At 38.9% G+C, this 19,910-nt stretch overlaps 1 protein-coding gene across 1 annotated transcript in view; it reads right to left on the bottom strand.

The window, feature by feature from the left end:
• CFAP44 (cilia and flagella associated protein 44) overlaps positions 1-19,910 on the bottom strand; it is a 53,994-nt gene that overhangs the window by 25,470 nt on the left and 8,614 nt on the right. The window contains exons 3-17 of the mRNA XM_019474722.1: positions 18,794-18,883; positions 17,951-18,043; positions 16,898-17,069; positions 15,671-15,833; positions 14,532-14,634; positions 13,993-14,209; positions 12,344-12,458; positions 11,666-11,830; positions 10,286-10,441; positions 9,212-9,259; positions 8,038-8,137; positions 6,707-6,801; positions 3,950-4,159; positions 2,893-3,003; positions 1,019-1,171 (exon numbers count right to left, since the gene is read on the bottom strand). Of these exons, the coding sequence (XP_019330267.1) occupies positions 1,019-1,171; positions 2,893-3,003; positions 3,950-4,159; positions 6,707-6,801; positions 8,038-8,137; positions 9,212-9,259; positions 10,286-10,441; positions 11,666-11,830; positions 12,344-12,458; positions 13,993-14,209; positions 14,532-14,634; positions 15,671-15,833; positions 16,898-17,069; positions 17,951-18,043; positions 18,794-18,883 (1,991 nt within the window). The remainder of the gene's footprint in view (positions 1-1,018; positions 1,172-2,892; positions 3,004-3,949; positions 4,160-6,706; positions 6,802-8,037; positions 8,138-9,211; positions 9,260-10,285; positions 10,442-11,665; positions 11,831-12,343; positions 12,459-13,992; positions 14,210-14,531; positions 14,635-15,670; positions 15,834-16,897; positions 17,070-17,950; positions 18,044-18,793; positions 18,884-19,910) is intronic.

Raw genomic sequence — 19,910 nt, 5'->3', positions numbered from 1 at the left:
TTTTCTATTTTTAAAGACTTATACTGTCTCCCAACAGTATTCTTTTCTTTTGACTAAAAAACCCAAAAACAAAACCCAACAAAACTCCACATACATTCTTTCAATCTTTCCTTACATATGTATGCTAGGTTTGTGATCATTCTTCTGGTTCTTCCTGTGAGAAAACCACCACAAAATCTTTCACCTGAATGCTGACTTCCTCCTAGTTATACCAAGAAATGAGGCTTTGCCTGACATTCAGTAATGCACCACTCAGAAGAGAGAAACAGTTAATAGAGAAAGCAGAGAAATCACAGGTTAAGAATAGAACCAGAGAGGCTGTTGGATTGTGGTGGATTGAACATGAGACTAAGAGCCTGCTCACTGGAACTCTGCTCCTGAACCTAACACCAGCTTGCTTCTTAATTTCACAAAATTAACTACAGCTGAGAGCTGGAATAACTCTCTTCCTTTGGTCCCACAGATCTTCTAAAATGCTAGTTCTCATTCAGAAATAAAAACCACCCCTTTAAAGTTATTACAACATTAAAAAAAATCAGAAATATATAACATAACTGCTTTAAAAAAAAAAAAAAAAAAGATGTTTCATGCTTGCCTCAAAGTGACCACATGGGTGTTTTATGACTGTTCAAAGGGTGTTTTATGACTGTTCAAAGGAATTTCCTACAGGGCTAACATCAACCACAAGAAACATACTTTTTCTGAAAATTACCAAAATGAAAATATTTTGAGAACTAATGCACTATACTACCTTTCCCTTTCACTAATGCCATCTTCTAATTCTGATCAAAATGCACATCATGCTTTCAGTGTGATGTATGTTCTATTTGAATAAACAGACAACAACTTGTAATTTCAAATGTTGAAACTCAGCCACAAATGGACTCTACCTGGCCTTCCCCTTCAAGAAGCTTAGCAAAGATCCTATGATGCAATACAGGGACTAGAAACCTTTTTGGGTACTTTTGTCCTCTGACACATGAAGAACATGAAATTCCTCCACAGGAGAGTTCTTTACCTTGATTCGCGATTTAATACTATAAAAATGGAAGTACTGTGTTGGCAGGTTTTTTATTTGATAGGTGGACACTGTATCCTGTTCCTCAGGGAGAGGGCCGGGAACCTGGAGAGCAAAGCCATTCTCACAAAGGATGAGCAGCGTGCTCTTCACCTGTACAAAAACACAAAAAAATACAAGTACAGGGCAGATGTATACATGGAATTGAGAGAAATGGGAAAAAGTTAGTCAAAAGATGCATAAGCACAAAGCCAAGCTCCAGCCAGGAGGCATTAACTCTAACTGTGCTCTTATTTAAATGGACACTTTTAAATGGACATCAGAAATCAGTGAGCTTCTTTTACACTATGTATCCTAGGCAAAGCTAAGGAATTGAAGAAGTCCTTGTCATATACAAAACAGCTATCATTCTGACACTGTCTAGCTTGGAAGCAGCATGATGATATTTTGGGAGTTTGGTTAAATTAAAGAATGGATCTGACCCAAAAGTTAGGAGCTGAGTTTTTGGTTTGATAATTGTTTGAAAGTTCATATGTTTCTATACTAATAAATCCCTTATATCTTCAAGACTGGGCTCGGAATCTTGCCAAATGCTATTTTGCTTTGAGTTTGTTTGTTCTTTGCTGGTACCTGCCAGGTCCTTTAAAATGCAAAGTTAGGAAGAATAGGTGAGGTGAGGGTAATAATTATTTAGTGTTTTGAGATTTTAAAAGGCCAGCCTGTATTTAGTTTCAATTTTCATAAGCTATCTGGAGAACAGAGAGAGGCTTATTTTATCTGATCCATCACTAAAAATGTGCAAAGGGGGCATACTAGAGTTGCTATGGAAACCTTAACTAGTAATGATACGGTTCTTGGGTATATAAAATCTGAGCCTTACAGATGCATTCATTAAATATATAGTATTTAATCCCCAAGGTGTTTTTTTTTAAGAGAAAAAAAAAGTAGTGTAACACTCAGATGCTTGTACTGTGTTTAGTAAGTGTTCACATCTAGCAGTGGAGACCTGATACCAGTAGCCAAAATTACTCAGAGGGAATCTAACATATCAAAGACATGATGGGTGCTTTTTTGGTAAGTAGGAGTACCTTGTCCTCAAGGAAAGGACTCAAAATGCAACTGTCAGATCAAGATCTGTCATTTCTGCAGTAAGATAGAGTTCATACCAGCAAGAGTTCTTTTGCCAACACAGTTTTTATCAGTTCCCATGAACAAGCAATAATAGCTACACTTCGCCACTGTGCACCAGTATAGTGTATCTTGCTGGCCACTTTGTTCATGATATTTAGATGCTGACAATCTCCCCTCTAAGAAAGAATACTGGACCAACCAAAATTTCAGATGTTACTCTAACCTTATAAAACTTTTAAAATATTAGCAAGAATCTATTTGAATATGTCACTGACACACTTCAAACACAGACTGTGAATTCCAAGAAGCACCCAAAAGCTTTCTTAATGTGGTACGAAAGTTTTGCAAAAAGCCTGTTTTAATATGGGCAAGAGGCACAAAAATGCTCAAATAACTCTTTTATCAAAGAAGACTAAGACCCTCCAAAAGCTAAGGCAGAGGCTTGTTTCTTCAAGGCAGGAACTAAAAAAGCTGAGCAAAATTTTGTGGTTTGCCTATGTTTCTGCTCTTTATTATCCGAAGTCCAAAATATGTCCAAAGTGACTGAACCAGAGATACAGCTACACAGAACCTGTCTGTCATTCTGAAGCAGCATGAAGAACAAAGTAGCAAAACATCTTTTGCATTGTCTGTAGAGAACATGGTTAGGGTCATGGATCTTCATCTATTTTCATTGGAAGTTCTTTTCAAAATGACTTTTTAACACTGTAGGAAAGGAAAGAAAACAAACATCCATTACTCACATGAGAAGGTGGAGACCACTGTAATGCCTGCACAGGCCCAGGGACACAGATGAATCCAATTGGCTTGTATTCATCTTCAACAGCAAAAAAGAAAACAGTTTTGTCCTTACTCTGAGAAAAAGAAAACAAAGATGACTGAATCAAAGCTGACCAAAAATTCAAAAGACTGTAAGTACTTTATGACATAAACAGGTACTTGAAATGTTTTGTGGCTCAACAGGGGGACTTACAAGTACCTTGGAACTTAGAATTGGCCTTCCACGATGATTACAGGGAGGAAATAAAAATCCTGCCCATCTTGCTCCAGGGCCCTGAGTGCACCCATAGCGCTTAATTGTCCTGACGGCCCTTGCCTCGCATCCCTAGCCGTGTGCTTTCTGCCCATTGCCCCAGGAGCTCCTTTAAAGCTTAGGCTCAGGCCCGATTTTTCAGGTAAGACAGCACGCGCTGATTTCCCTGGATAACAAGAAAATCCAGAACTGCTGCACAACATGATGCATGGCAGCCTAAATCCTGCATTAAGTGAAATGCATGGCGATTCAGCTCAAGGAACACATAACTGCAAATGCACTGATCATGGCTGAAGGCTAGCTTTTAAAAAGAGAGACCACACTGACTGAAAGTCATCTCAAAGACTAGCAGGCACACTGACTAACCAACTGGTCGATCTTGTTGTAAGGCCAAGCAGTGCTGGGTAGCAGCTGGAGTGCTGCCAAGGTGGTGTACGAACAGACTTGCCTTTCCTAATTCCAAGATACTACTAAACTAATTCCAAAATGAACAAAATCCATCTTCAGAGGGGACTACAGAATTCACACTAAACAGTCCAGTAATTCACAAAATGAATTGTATGAATTGCACGGTTGCTTTCCTTCAGAAAACAAATGTGAGTGCAAACGGATCCTTCTCTTCCCCCAGCACTGCAGAGAACTACAAGAAGTGATCAACAGCAATAACAGAAGTATAACTGTTGTCAGTAAACAAACTTTACCTTACCTCTTTAAATAATCTCTACATCTGTGGCTTAATAAAAATAACCAAAAGAAGTGATACATACCCCTGTGGCAAGCACATCTCCATTTCGTTCATATGCCAAGGCTGTAACTGCAGTAGCATGAGGTTTGAAAGCTTGTTTCAGATTTATCTCTGCATTCTCTGTATTGGTCTGTCCTGCAAGAACGGGCAGTCCTTTGGGATCATAAACTTCAATTATGCGGACAACACCATCTTCAAACCCCACCGCAATTAGACCTCCTTTAGGATTTACCTTTGAGTGGAAGAATGAAGAAAAAAAATCACAGCGTACATCTGAGAGCTTAGGATAAGAATCTGTATGGCACATGCTCTGGTGTTAACCTGTAACTCATCTTACATGGAAGTGTTGCTAAAGCACAAAGAATGTTTCATACATGGGAAATGTTTATTCTCTCTAATACGCTACCGTAAAGTGAGTGGGAGGACTGGGAGTTATTTTTTGGTTTGGGTTGTTTGGTTTTTTACTGATAACATGCCACTGAGACTGAAAATGTTAATGAGGATGTGGTTGTAACCTCTGAGGAAGAGATAATTCATACTGATATATATATATATGTATATAAAAATGTATCAGTAGCTTTTAAGGAGAAGAATTGGAACTCAAAAAAGTAATTATTACATTACCCTGAATATAATATTGGGCATCAAATGTGGGTATGATTTTTGAAGAGGTGAGGGCACAGACGGGTCTGGCTGACTCCATGTAAAGTACAGTTGTCCACAGAGACAGCTACTTGAGATGGAAAGAGGAGGCTATGGAGTCTTTACCATAGGCCCTGTAGGTAAGCCAATTTCTAATAATGTAGACAGGCTTGAATTGTGAGAGAAGAGTTAGCAGAAACAGGCCTGTGTTTTAGCTGGATCTAGCTGGACTTGCAGGTTTAGCTGATATTAGCCATATATGGTAGTGTCTTGAAGTGATTTACAAGCTGAGCCAGCTCCAGACATGGCACAGATCAATATTAATGCACGCCAGAAATGAGACCAGAAGGAGAATTGCTGTGTGAAGAGATGAGGGTGAATGGATAAGCTCTGTGAGCAATTGGCAAAATTGTATGAAAAAGGTATGAAAAAGTTTATTGTTCAGAAGGGAGCTGGGGATAACTATCTTCCTGTTATCTGGGGACATCAGCCCGTGATGTCTTATCTTAAAAAGCCCCTCTGTAATAAGCAGGTGTACAATAGCATTGCTCAGCAAATGATCAAGGGGAGTCACTCATGGACCTCAAATTTATGGCTCTGCGTTTACTCCCTCCTTTAAGTCTGTATCTTTCTTCTACTAGGGAGCCAGCACTCCAGATGTGGCCTCCCCAGTGCTGAGTAAGGATTGAAGGATCACCTCCTTCAACCAGCTGGTAACGCTCTTCCTAATGCAGCCCAGGATGCTGTTGGACTTCTTTGGGTGCATTGCTGGCTCATGGCCAGCTTGGTGTCCCCCAGGATCCCAAGATCCTTCCCTGCAGAACTGCTTTCCAGCTGATGGGCCCCAAGGCGACTGGTGCCTGGGGTTATTCCACCCCAGATGCAGGACTTTGCATTTTCCCTTGTTGAATATCATGAGATTCTCCTCAGCCCAATTCTCCAGCCTGTCCAGATCCCCCTGAATGGCAGCACAACCCTCTAGAGTACCAGCCTCTCCTCTCAGTTTTGTATCATCTGCGAACTTGCTGAGGGTGCACTCTGTTCCAGTGTCCAGGTAATTAATGAAGAATATTGGCACCCGTAATGACCCCTAGGGTACACCACTAGAGACTTGCCTCTAACTGGACTTCAGGCTGCTGATCACTATTCCCTGGGGCTCATCCATTTAGGCAGTTTTAAATCCACGTCACTGTTCACTTATCTAACCTGTATGTTGCTAGCTTGCCTATGAGGATATTATAGTACACAGATGCTTCAAAGTATGTTGGATGAAATTTTCTTAGATTAATAGCACAGATTTTCAAATATATTTGAGCACCTTAAGTTATGTGTAAGTATCTAATGCGATTTTAAATGCAGCTAGGTAGACTAAATACCCTTGATTTTTCAGATTGTGTTTAGTACCAACTTTTGTAAAACTGAACTGAGTCAGTTTTGTAACGCTGTACAATTTATTGTGGCAATCAGCTTACCTCTTGAATGTATAGATCATCACCTAAGAGCATCCCTGAAAGTCTGCATGGCCAGAATTATAGTTATAAGAGTACTGTTCCAGTGTTACCTTCACCTTGGAAATTCAAGTAAGCACTTTCCTCCATAACTTCGCTTATAATTAACCCACCAGGCTTGCTATGTTTCCTCAAGAACATAACTAGACACTATTTTAATTAAAATTAGCAAATATGTCTAAAAGCGATAGACTCCACGCTCCACAAATGATCAGTTCTGGCAACAGTTTTTTACGATTTATCTCCAAATGTATGTGGATTGTCTGGGCTGTCATTTCAAAATGTGTTAACTAACTCATGTTAATTGACAATTACTCTGCGTGGGTTAAATAGAAGCTGTTAGTCTATAAACTAAGAATACTTCCTGGGACTGCACACTGAGATCTAATTTTAAAATCTCAGGAAGACACAAAGCAGGATACCTGACAATCCACAGTAAAGTCAAACTGTACATATACTATTATACATACATACTACTCCACAAACTTATACATGCATACTACTACAGTAAATTCCAGCATGGCCTAACAGTGACTTCTTTAAGGTCTTGTATTGTGAGCAACTTTCTTGATGCTGGCAGGCTTATAGGCCCCGTATGAATTTTTATTAACACAATAGCAAAAACTCACAACACGAGGTGCCCACGTCAGTGCTGTTCCTCCTTGTTTAAACTTAGTTTCACTCAGCTGACTATTGCTGATGAAATCATAGATACGCACTGAACCTGTGTGGAAAGGAGACAGTAAGAATTTATTTCTTGCAACATCACTTACATTTTAAGATTTATGGAGAAATGTCTATTTATTTAAAGCTGGATAGAAAGTTATTAATTTTTCTCTTTGGGTATCAAATGCCCATCTGGAAAGACATGACTGATGGTTACAGAGTACCATAGCTAGCACGGTGCTCATGAACAAAATATAAGCTTTCTTCGCTCTTTAACTTACAGGCTCCCAGGAGTTGTCAGGGCTGAGGGCTGTAATAAGAAGTCGCATGCTGACCACCACGTGTAATTTTCAAGTAATCACAGAATTGTGGCATACTGTAAGGAAAATCTGTACTGACAACACAGGAAAAGATGATACGCTACTACCTGGCATTCCCTAGGGAGGAAAATATTTAAATGTATGAAAATGGGATATTGTCCAAAGAAAAGCCAATTTCACCAGAGCTGAAATAAACAGATTAGTAGACACACATATTGGTCTGCATAAAATTCCATTCCAGCTGGCATATATCCTAAGTGTCATTTGCTCGACTGGTAGGAGTTTGTCTTCAGGCTAGAAATGCGAGTACATTGTATAACACAGACAAATGACAAGGTACCGCTGACAAGAATTGAGTTAAAGACCTTGTAGCGTTTTCTGCGAAGTGTAAATGACATTGTTAACGTTCGGGCCAGTGGTTCTTCTTTCAAACCATGATAAAGCTAACTGTGAGAGGCCTAAACTGCAATATTTGTATAAGTTAAATATGTCTGTAATTACATGTTAGCTGTTGTTGAGAGCATGATAGCTATTGCATTTTCTAAGAAAGCCACAAATATGAATATTCACAATAACTTATGCAATGCTAGAGATGTATGTAATTCCTTAAAAAACAAAGATCCCAACACATCGATCCAGAGCCTTGAATACAAGTGCTGTTATTCACACCAAATGTCTCATCTTTTCAGCCATTCCTTCAGAATGAACAGTATTTACAAAGTTTCCCATTAAAAACTTGTCTCGTTAAAACCCCAGATGAAGGAGCCTTAATGCATTATTTCAAAACATAAATGATTTGTCTTAACTATTAAAGAGCTGATCCCAGGAATAACAATTGTCTGTAAAGTGACTTTTGACTTTTCAAGAGCAAATACACAACTTCAGTTCAAAACAGAATAGTTCCAAACCAAGCATCATTGCTCTTCAAAAACAACAATTACAGTGGTATGAGAGGAAAGGAATAGTGTCCTTACAGTCAAGCGCAGTGGTGGCCAGAAGATATGTAATGGGAGAGACACTCATGGCTTCAATTCTTCCAGAGTGAAAGGTATACAGGCACTCTGGATCACGGGTCTGCAGTGCAAAACAGAAGAACAGAAATTCTGCTACATTCTGAAGCTGCACTTACAAAGTATTGTGAGGCATACCTACCTGCAAAACCTGAAAAAATCTAGACAGGTGCTGTTTGTGTGAACAAAATTTGACATGCATGAGGTACCTATATGCAATTCCCTTTTTTTTTTTTTATTTAAATGTTCATAGGAAGATCATGAGCAAAATTAGTGTAGGAACATTAAGTTCATTTAAAATTTCATCATTTTCTATGAGAAAATAAAGGGGAATGCCTTTCATTAAGTGGTGTCAGGCTTGGAATTAGTATTTTTAACAAACAGCTGTTGCTCTGAAGGCAAAGAAAATGCTCTCAAGCCTAGGGCTTATGCTGCCTGGGAAATCATTTCATCATCCAAGGAATTCCACGTTTTGCTATACGTTTTTTATATCAGTTTTTATAGTAGGCTTTGTACATCATTTATTTACCATAAATTCTTGGAACATAATTTTACCTGTTGCCACAGAACTTTATTCCAGTCAAAGGGATTGCTCCCATTTACTTTAATATGTTCGGGAGCTAAAATTAAATGCCCCCATTTTAACTGTGTCATCTATTTCTCCATCAAAAACATCTCCAGCAGTAACACTAGTAACCAGCAGGATAAAACATGTGAAGTGCATTTCATCTTCTCCTTGTTTTTCCTAGTTCTTTATGTCATTTAGAGACAACAGTAAGGATTGTTTCAAACACCTATCCAGATAGGATATACCAATACTCCTTGAACTAATTTCCTGCATCCATGCAACTTTTATTACCAGTTTATGAGAATAAAACTCCTTTAAGGTAACTTGAATTTGGCAGCCAAAATTTCAGGAATCAAAAATCAAATTATTTTTTATAATCCTGTACAATCATAATCAATAACATTACGAAAATAAATTTTTGAGAAAAAAAAAATTGTTTCAATGCTAAAATTTTCAACTGTGCAGCTTCATAGAACACAAACTTCATTGCAGATGCATCCAGTGTAGTTAAAGGAAGTTATTGCAGAGGAACTGGAAAAATCAGAAGAAAGGAAAAGAAAAGAAACTTACCATATTTGAAAAAGTCAAATCTAGCTTCCAGATTGCTCCATTGGTATCCTGAAGAAGAAAAAACAAAACATGTAACGTGAATATTTTCAAACTCAATTTGGAAATAAAACCGCCCACAATGGCTCCTTAAAAATTCCTTAATGATTATCATTATGAAACAGAAATGACTGAATGTGGTGATGTTGGTCCTGTCAGTCCTATCTATCAGTCCAGGATAACAGAACTTGGACAATACCTTTTGACATTCTCCTATTCTTATGCAGTTCTGGCTCTGAAAGCCAGAGTCTCACACTGGTGAGACTCTAGTAACTAGTGTATAGTTACTATACTATACACTAAAAATATAGAATAGAATAGAATAGCATAGCATAGCATAGCATAGTTCAGTTCAGTTGAAAGGGACTACCACTCCAGGGCTGACCAAAAGTTAAAGCGTGTTATTACGGGCATTGTCCAAATGCCTCAAACACTGACAGGCATGGGACATAAACCACCTCTCTAGCAAGCCTGTTCCAGTGTTTGAAAGAAGATTATATATATATAAAAAATAAGAAGATTATATATATATCCAGAAGAAGATTGAATTCTACAAAAAAGAAACGTACTGATTTAGCCTGGAGAAAAGGAGGCTGAGGGGAGACCTCATCGCTCTCTACAACTACCTGAAAGGAGGTTGTAGCGAGGTGGGTGTCGGTCTCTTCTCCCAAGTAACTAGCGATAGGACGAGAGGAAATGGCCTCAAGTTGCGCCAGGGGAGGTTTAGATTGGATGTAAGGAAAAATTTCTTTACTGAAAGAGTGGTTAAACATTGGAACAGGCTGCCCAGGGAAGTGGGTGAGTCCCCATCCCTGGAGGTATTTAAAAGACGAGTAGATGAGGCACTTAGGGACATGGTTTAGTGGGTGGTGGTGTTGGGTCGACGGTTGGACTCGATGATCTTAGAGGTCTTTTCCAACCTCAATGATTCTATGATTCTATGATTCTATGATTTGTAATGGACTCCTGCTGTTACTTAACATCACCTCCCTCATTCTGTGTTTCTCCACAGGGTGTATGTACTTAAGTGTATCTTACCTGAGCGTACCAAACAGGCTGTCCACAGTCATGAACTTTTGACATGAAACTCAGACTGACATTCCTGCCAACATGAAGTTCATTCATAGGCTCCACCTCCAGTAACCCTGTGTCATCCACAGAATCAGCAGCATCTATTGTCTCAAAGTTCCACACCTTCATGGATTTGGAAGCATAAAAAAAAAATGGGTTTTCATAAGGCCAGGTTATGTTTTTATACATGATTAATATGGAAATTCAAAATTATAAGAAACCAGGGGAGTGTAGATTCTACAGGCAGAGTATGAAACCTGTCATATCTGCCTCGCTGCTTTGAATGTAACCTAGAACAGTGACAGTCGGCAACTACTATCTGATACATTTGGGCGCAACGCAAAGTATATGTAAAAAATTCTCTGTCCAATTCTGAAACAAAAGTAGCTTAAATTCAGCCCTGGCACTAGCAGAGTTATACAGGGCAGCCTCAGAACTATAGAGAGTAAATGATATCTGCCTGCTTTCAGCATTGCTCATACTGAGGCAGCACAGAAGAAAGAATGGGAAATCTAACACATCCATGTTCTTCTCTGTGGGGTAAGGACAAGACGTCAGTTGGCACCCTTATAACCAAGTGAATTTTCCTAATGGGATAATATCAATGTCTAAAACACAACAACAAAACCCCCAGGGTGTTTGAAACCCTCCACTGTCTGCAACAGTCAGCTTTCCATTAATTATCTGGGTCTTTCACACATCATGTCTTCCCTCAAAGAGCAGGCAAACAAGATTGCAAAATCCTTGATAATTGACAGGTGAGATCAGAAATTGGTGGTATGGATAAGGAAAACTTTTTGACCTTACTTTATAGAATTATACGTTAACTTCAGGATGCTTTTTCTTTTAATTGTTCCTCTGTTTCAGCATACGTATCTCAGATGCTCATTAAAATGACATAGAAATTAACATTAATAATCTGAGCTTTCCAATACTCAGAAAATTAATGTCAAATATTGCCGTAGTTTATCCTTCGAAATAATACCATATGTATTAATAGGCTTGAAAATTATAAAGATTAACCAAAACTACACAAGAAAAAAAAATGTTAAAATGCAGGCAAGAACAAAGCTTTTAGAGAATCACTGAAAATTGTTTTGATTTACTAGAGTAAAAGGTTGTTTAATAGCAGTAAATAAATCAAGAAAGTTGCATGAACACTATCTGATTCAAACATATACACTACGGAGATGTGCTCTTATTCTGTTTGTTCTAAAAATTCATTCTCAGAAAGCAACTGCACTGCACAATTGCCTCCATAAATAAACCCTGGTAATGAAAATATGTAACATTTACCTGCCGACCACAAATTTGCACACCTAAAGGCAGAGCAGAAGAAAAACTCACCCGAATGAAGCCATCTTTTCCAACAGTGACAAGTTCTCCTTCATCCAGAACTAACTGGCTGACAGGGCCACTGTGACAGGGCTTGTGTCCAGCTCGACAGAGCTCTACTTTAATGAGGCCCCCTTCCCAAAGCAGCAAGTTGCCCCACTCAGTCCCTGAGATAACCTTCAATGCAAATGAAGAGAAGCACATAAGCACCTGCACTTAACCATGCAGAAATATTGGCAAGAATCTGGTTAACGTTTGTGGATTCCTTCCATGAAAGCATTAAATTGACAGCAATGTACAGATATTTGCAAGAGAAAGAGTAAAGGGTGAAAAGATTCAACTTTTTAGCAATGTGACATAATTTACATGCACTGATATGGTTAAAGATTAGGGCTAACAGTCTTTGTATTTCTTTACACTTACACTTTCACTACCCCATTAGAGGAGCCTCAGCTCTAAGACAACAGAGATCTTTTGTCTGGGAATTACAATACTAACCATACTTTTCAATTATTACAAAGCAAGCCAGGTTTTTGGCAAATTAATGTCAATAGTAGTTTATCAGACCAGTGCATTGAGGGTCTAATTCAAATCACTTTGAAGCGAATACTAACTCTCCAACTTACTCAGTAGACTTTATATCAAAACCTGAGAGGCAACATAAAACCAAATAAACTTTTTCTTACTTACCTTCCCATCAGGCAGCTCCACATAACCTATAATGTCGGTCACTGCTGTTTTTCCAAATCTGCCCAAAGCTCCTTGTAACTTGAGACCAGTGAATGTGAGAGCCATCTTCCAGAACCTGAGCATAGAAAAAACATCCCTCTCTGATACAAGATTTCCTAAATACACTCTTCAGTCCCTCTCAGACATTGTAATAATCTTATCAGGGATGCCTCTGAGGTAAAGGCTGTTCATTTATTATTCTTTTTCACAGGAGACCTTGGGTTTTTCTTTTTAAAACGAGATAAAGCTTTGTAACTACACAAACATTTCCCTATACTACTCCTATGAAAAAACTAGAAAAAGGATTTGGAATGGGCAGAATGAAGATTAAACTACTATTTCAAATTAATAAGAGTAAAATGCATAGCTACATCTTTCCAGCTACAACCAATACACATAGTTAGGAACACCTATTTTACTCTTTCTGTCTCCAGTGTATGATGCTCAACTTTGTAAGGGACTAAGGTCTTCACTGAATTTCATCCAAGTACCCCCATGGATTTGAGCTTGACTATAAAATCTCACTGAGCCAAAGGTTTTATCCTAGATCTTCATAGCTATTTCTATTTGATGATTATATTTTTAGCAGTATAAAACATAAGTTTAAATTACTGCATTACAGAAAATTACCATCTATTGCAATTAGGGATAGTTCACTGTGTGTGCAGGAGACCTTACATTTAAGACAGGTGTTGGAAACTGGAATGTGAGACCACATTTGGGTGAAAGGTCATGTTTATCATGTATAAAAGCTATGTCAGAGTTTATTCATAGTATTTTAGCTCAAAAGAAAGTTTGTAAGAGATTTTGTCTAGTCAGATTTCCATAAATAATGTATTCTAAACCACATTCATTCTGGGTCTAAATAAGCCATTTGCTATTTCAGGCCCACCTTACAAACAAACTATAGAGCAAATCTCAGATTTTGATCTGATTCCTCTGTTAAAATTCAAAGAAACTTTAGATGTGTTATAATTTTAAAGGTATCATTTCTACTACAATAGCATCCAAGTCATACCTTAAGTCTCTGCTGTATTAACACTGAACACCAGATAAATATAGAACACAAAGCTAATCTCTGTCCCAAAGAGCTTAGTTGTGGTTTATTTTTCATTACAAAAGGATCCATGAACTTACCAGAGAAGGGAGTGTATGGAAGCATCTCTTTTGTAAGGCTTCCTTGCAGGCTTTTGGTGGTATCGACTTGGCAACCAGTTCTAATGGCTGCCCAAATGGCAGATGAGTTCAAGAAATCAAAGGTAGAAAGCCCAGAAGGCACAGGAGGCATATATGCTATGTTACCAGCTAGAAGACATATATATATAAATACTTTTTTATTAATTCTCCCCGGTGCTTGTTGAAGTTACAAGAATGGAGCCAGCGGTACCGACATTCAACATCAAGCATCATCCTTTTTGCACAGCAAAGGTGTTAAAAGACTTGGCTGACTGGCTGAAGGACTTGAACTTTCTCATTTTTGTAATTGTAATGGCCAGGTAAAATAGCATTCCTCATTGGTCCATGTTTGCTAATGATACATTCCTGTTAGTCATCTTCTACATAGTATTACTTCAGAGGTGATACGTATTAATCCTAATCAGTAAACCTACCTGATGTGTCCTGCTCCAGATGTAGTTAGTTGCTCTTCATTATCAGCAGAAAATGTGACCTTGTAAACATCCTGTGAAAAAGCTTTTGCCCTCAACACAATCTTTTCTTGTTTCCAGTCCCAGATAGTTAGCGTGTAGTCAGGGCTGCTCCCAACACTGGCCAGCAAAGTGCCAGCATTGTTGAAATCACCAAAAACATAGGCTTCTTCTGTTCCACCTGAAGAAACATGCAAGACCCAATACACACACACAGAGAAAAGAGGAAGAAACAATAGGAAAATCTACTTAGAAGGAGCTCAACTTTCACTGCAATTATTTTTTTCACTAGGTAATAGCTCTCAGTTGGCTATTTCTACTAAATAAAAGTTTCCTCCCATGCAATAATGAAAAAGCTTGAAACTGGTGTTTTCTGTTTTGCTTTGAAGGACCAAAAGGTTGTATTTCCTTCTAAACTTCTAAAGTGACCCACTACTCCATCTGCTGGGATATATAAACACTGGCCCATTTGTGTAAAATTAAAATAGAACTTTTTACACTACCTCGCAGTATTCTGTAGGGCCTCAGCGAAGGATAATCATAGATGATGAGGTTTGGCTTCTTTCCTTTTTCTCCTACTGCAAAGTACTGCTTAGTAGGGTGCGCCTTGAAAAAGCAAAAGTCCCATTGCATGCTGTAATGACACCTTTGTCTCTGTCCTGCTATATTATTGAGTTATTGTATTTACTCACTCATTAGTCAAAAGATATTGCCATAAATACTAGGTTGCATTTTTCTGTGTGTTTATTCTGAACAACTGCCAATCTATTGCTCAATATCAGAATGAAGCTATATGCACACAAAATGGTAAAACCATTATGCACACAAAATAGTCTATTTCACATATTATGCAGAACCATGACAAACTGTGAAATAATTTTCTTTATCACGCATTCTTTTACTATTCCTACCTCACTCAACCCATTAGCTGATCTTCCCATGAGCAGCATTTGTGTCAGCAGCCATCTACTTTGACAGACAGCTGCAGAAAAGCCATCCTGAATGACATTGTTCTGAAGGCATAAAGATGTACCATGCATGATTCCCCAGAAAAGGCTGCTTACAATGGAGCAGAACAGTCTGAGGCTGGTATTCTAAAAGCCTTGCTCATGTGGATTACAACTGAGAGATGGCAGAGCCCTTCACAGGGTAAGGTGCTTCAAATCCAGAGGAAGCATTTGGGAGTCGAAGCTCTTCGTAGGAGCTTACTAGAGTGAAACCAGATACTTATTCTCTTCATTTATCTAGGAAATTGATTTTCTAAATTTTAACTGCAGGCAAAACACTATACTAATATCAGCTGTGACTAGGAGAGGTAAGTGTTCAAAAAAAAAAAAAAGCTGATATGAGCCGAAATATTTAAATAAGAATATAATAGTTCTAAAAATTAATCCCAGCTGGCACTTGTCAGTCCTTTAAGGTACCTGAGCCTGGGACTTAGGTATGCAGATATTTGTCCTCTACCAATTATGTTGATGGGCTGAGTAGCCCATGCTGCATGGTCCACATATCCCCCTTAATCAATACCATACTTCTTACGTATACGCATGTGCAGCTGTAGAAATCTCCCATCAGGCAACCAAGTGAACATTTCACTTCTAGAAAGTGACTAACATCCTAAAACACGAAACAAAAAACATACCGTGATAAACCCAATTCCACCACCACCACTGCTCCAGAGATAACTTTGAGTTTTAGTTTTCAGGTCCAGGAGCACCAGCTGGTTGCCTGCTATATACATCAGCGTTTGGCTATCCATCAGCAGCAGGTTTACACCTCTGGTGCAGTCATATCCAAAAGAATGTCTGAGAACAGTTCAATAGGAAAAGATTTGACACTGGCTTTCTAGAAAAGTTTACGAAGTGGATAGAAATGCTTAAACCAAAACTGAACTGGCAATACTGAATCTGGTGCCTAAAAGCCTGATGGTAGGAGATAGTGTTGTTCAGTATACAGTGAAGGTGAAATATATCAAGCCTCTATAACTGAGGGGAAGGCACAAGTGAAGACCTTCTAAAGTTCATATTCCATCCTTTCATCTCCACTACAGGGCACACCTCTTGCCTCTGCTGGATCCTTTGGGGCTGCAAGGAATTCATATTCTATCGGTGTTCTCTTTTCAAACAAAATGTAAGAGATGTGCATCAGATTACTAGGAACTGTTCTACAGACAAGAGATCAAACCAAGGAAGTGCTCAAGCTCACTTCTTAAATGTTTACAGGCAGATGTAGAGAAGGGAAAATCCAGTCTTCAATAGCAACTTGACTGTGTCTGCAGAGAAAACTACCAGCACTTGTGAAAGTCACATATCATATCCTACTGGACCATACCTAGCAAAGGACTTACTGTAGCTCTTAATTGATGGGCATCACGTCCTTCATTCTACCAGTTTAGATCTTCTGAGCACGAGGCTACACATCTACCTGGTTTCTTCCCCACTTCTCCCTTAGCAGTTCTGTGAGGAAGTATGAGGTACACAGCTGCTCTTTTCCTGCCCTCCCCTCAGCTTCTTGGGGAACACTAGTGTGGCTACACAGAAAGGGAGAGCTTTGCAGGGGATATTCGTACGCTAGTCACATTCTTTAAAACTTCTTACGCCTGGGCACATTAACTTGGCCATGATCTAGTTCTACAAGAGTACTTATAACTGTAAGAACTATGCCCAATAAGAAATGTTTATGAGGTCAAGACAACGTTTAAGATTAAATTCACCCATAACCATAACTGGTGAGGATTCTTATCAGTGTCTCAACCAAAGGTATCCCACTAATGCCACATAGGCTACTCCAAATTAGACAAGTACAATTTTAAGAACATGTATTAAATATCCTTAGCTTTAAATTTGCACAGCCTCAACAGAAAGGATACTTAAGAGTAAGAAGGTTAATTGGTATCCCAGAGTCTTCAGTGACAAATGGCCGTGAATATATATCTTCATAGTTATAGAAGAAAGTTTCCGAGATTTTCTTTTCTACCTTCTCAGGCCTTTTTTGTGCCTCCGAGAGTCCTTCACTATTATCTTGCTCTTCCAAATCGCCTTCTGCATCTCAGAAGTGGGAACATACAGGAAATTTATATTCACCATAAATTTTAGGCTCCTTGCTGATATTTGCACCTAACTGCAAAAGGGAAGGATTCACACATTCCTTGCCTCCTTCAACAGAGTAACAGCTCAAAACAGGGGTACCACGTCTTAGTAACAACTTGTCCTGGAACAGTCTGTAACAAGCGCTCCCTCAGGCGTTTAAAAACTTTACTGTGAATATTCAAAACAGAAGAATTTAAAGAAGAAAAATTTTGAGACTGTTTTAAAAACATTGATTTTAAAACTCAAGACCTACCGAAGTAGTTCGGTTCAGCTTTGCTTGGTGTATAGGTCTCAGCTTTAGAAACCAAATAAAGTTCGAAGTGTCTCTTTTCAGTAGCTATTGAACGCACATCATTATACAAAACAATTAGTAAAAACACATACAACAGACCACCATAAGACACCATTGTCCTCAAAAAGGCACACTGCTAATGTGTGACCCAGTGTAGTTCTTCGCTGGACTGCAATGCAGACTACTGTCAACTTGACTTCCAACTAGTCATAAGCACTTGTTAAAAGTACTTTTCAGTTTGATACCTCAGATCAAATCCCCATTACCTGTTTTGTAAGCTTTTCACCCTGTCTTGATTTTTTTCTCTCCTAGGTGTTCCATGAAAAACAACCAACAAAGGGGTCAGAGACCATCCATGGGAAAGAGCAAAATGAAGTACACAAGGTAAGCCAACTGAAAGGGAGCAGAGAAACTCAATAACTGTGACTTGATGGCACTGGTCTGAGATGCTGTTCATAACAATAACAGTGAAAAAATGAAAACTAGAAAGTAGTGGGGTTTTTAAGTTCGTGCCAACATCTCAGTGGAAAGCAGTACTCACCAACGCTCTCTGTGTCTGATTCCACTTGCTCCACTTCTTCCTCCTGTTCCTCTGCAGTTGGTGATTCCTTTGGAAGACTAGTTTTGCTTTCTTCTGCAAAGGACAATTGGGATCACTCTCTTAGGTATGAATTCCTTTGACTAATTTGCTCATAAATGCCATGTTAAATAAATATATAGTTCTGTAGTAGTAAAAAAAATCCCTTCTGTCCAACAATGGACTTCCTGCTGTTTAGCATTAAGTGTAGGGAGAAGTTTGCTTTCAAAAAAACGCATTTTAAAACTTAGGGGAAGGAAAGAAACACATCCTATAACAGGAAAAATGTATAATGGGAAGATCAAACAAATGCCAAAAGTAATGCACCAATATAAGCATCAAAAATCCTTCCAAAGTTCCACAGGAGACTCACTAGTGGATTTTGTTATCCATGCTACCTAGATCTAGTGTGTTAGATGGCATTCAGAACATCTGAAATAGACACTGAACAGGCATTTCAAGATACAAAGGTGTTAAAAAGAGAAATACAGGTCTCTGACTGAAAGAGACTGGCAGGGTTAATGAATTGATTGCAGTACTAGCTACAGAGACAGGTCTAAGCAGCAAACTTTTCAGGGGAGAGGCTTTGTGGGCTGAGGGACAGCGGGAACGGCAGACACAGGGGTCAGCCCAGAACTCCACCAGAAGGGGTCATCTTTGACTAGAGTCATAATGAAATTTGGCAACACCAAGAACAGCAACTGAAGATGAACACTTACTAGTAAGGAAGGGATGAGTGGTGGGAGAAGCCAGAAACTATTGTAGGTTCAGTATTGAAATCACTATATAACAGCAGGAAATACTCACGGACACCACTGTGATCTGCCTGTGCACCTTCTGCTGGCTTCTCACCAGCTCCCTCCTGTTCCCTTGGAAAGGATGGCATGTCCTTTTTACCTGGTGGTGGTGATGAGGAACTTTCAGTATTTTTGCCTTCATCTGCCATTTAGACCATTTTCATTTCCTCTCAAATGCTTTGAGATTCCCAAAGATAACACTTGTGTCCTGCCTGTACACTACAAATATGGACAACCCAAAGATATGTCCTACTTTGTAGGGTGAATTCATTGGTTCAGGTTTTAGGACTCCGGGCTCTGTGTTCATGGCTATAGAAAGACTGTCATCTAAATACTGCGTAACAGGGGAAGCTGACAACCGATTTAAATGTTTGGGGCTTCTCTTTAATATACTGGGAGGAGATTTGCTTTTGAGGCAACAAGGCTATTCCTCCACCTTTCTGGTGGACTTCACAAAAATATCAGGAGATCGACATTCTGAGATCATCTAATATCTTGAATGGAGAAGCAGGAGAAATGAATCTTTAAGAAAAAAGGACTTTCTTCAAAACATTCTATATTCATGGAAGGTGAATTAAGAAAATTAACACAGTTAAAAAAAAACTTTAAACAGCTTAATTAACACCCCCCAGCAATTTTTCACCTTTCAGACTATCATTTTCAGAGTGCTACAATGTCACTAGTTACCATTGTCCTCTGGAGTGGGAAAGATCCAAATTTTTTCATATAAAACACACACACATTGATCATTTATATAAACATCTCTGAAACAAGCAAAAAAGCACAAGCGTTGCTCTTATTCTAAATTTGTTCAGCCTTTTGATTTCAAATATGGTCTCCATTTCTAAATAAAACACCTTAAAATGAACATTGGAGCAATTTTGTACAAATACTACAGCTATAAAATACTATCAGAAATCAGAAAATTCGTAAGTTGAATGTAACTGCACGGGTCCTGCACTTGGGCCACAACAACCCCATGCAGTGCTACAGGCTTGGGGAAGAGTGGCTGGAAAGCTGCCTGGCGGAAAAGGACCTGGGGATGCTGGCTGACAGCTGGCTGAACATGAGCCGGCAGTGTGCCCAGGTGGCCAAGAAGGCCAATGGCATCCTGGCCTGTATCAGAA

Source organism: Aptenodytes forsteri, unplaced genomic scaffold (assembly GCF_000699145.1).
Source record: "Aptenodytes forsteri isolate BGI_AS27 unplaced genomic scaffold, ASM69914v1 Scaffold61, whole genome shotgun sequence".
Taxonomy (NCBI): domain Eukaryota; kingdom Metazoa; phylum Chordata; class Aves; order Sphenisciformes; family Spheniscidae; genus Aptenodytes; species Aptenodytes forsteri.
Note: the sequence above shows the minus strand (reverse complement) of the source record. Positions and strands in the feature narration are given on the sequence as shown.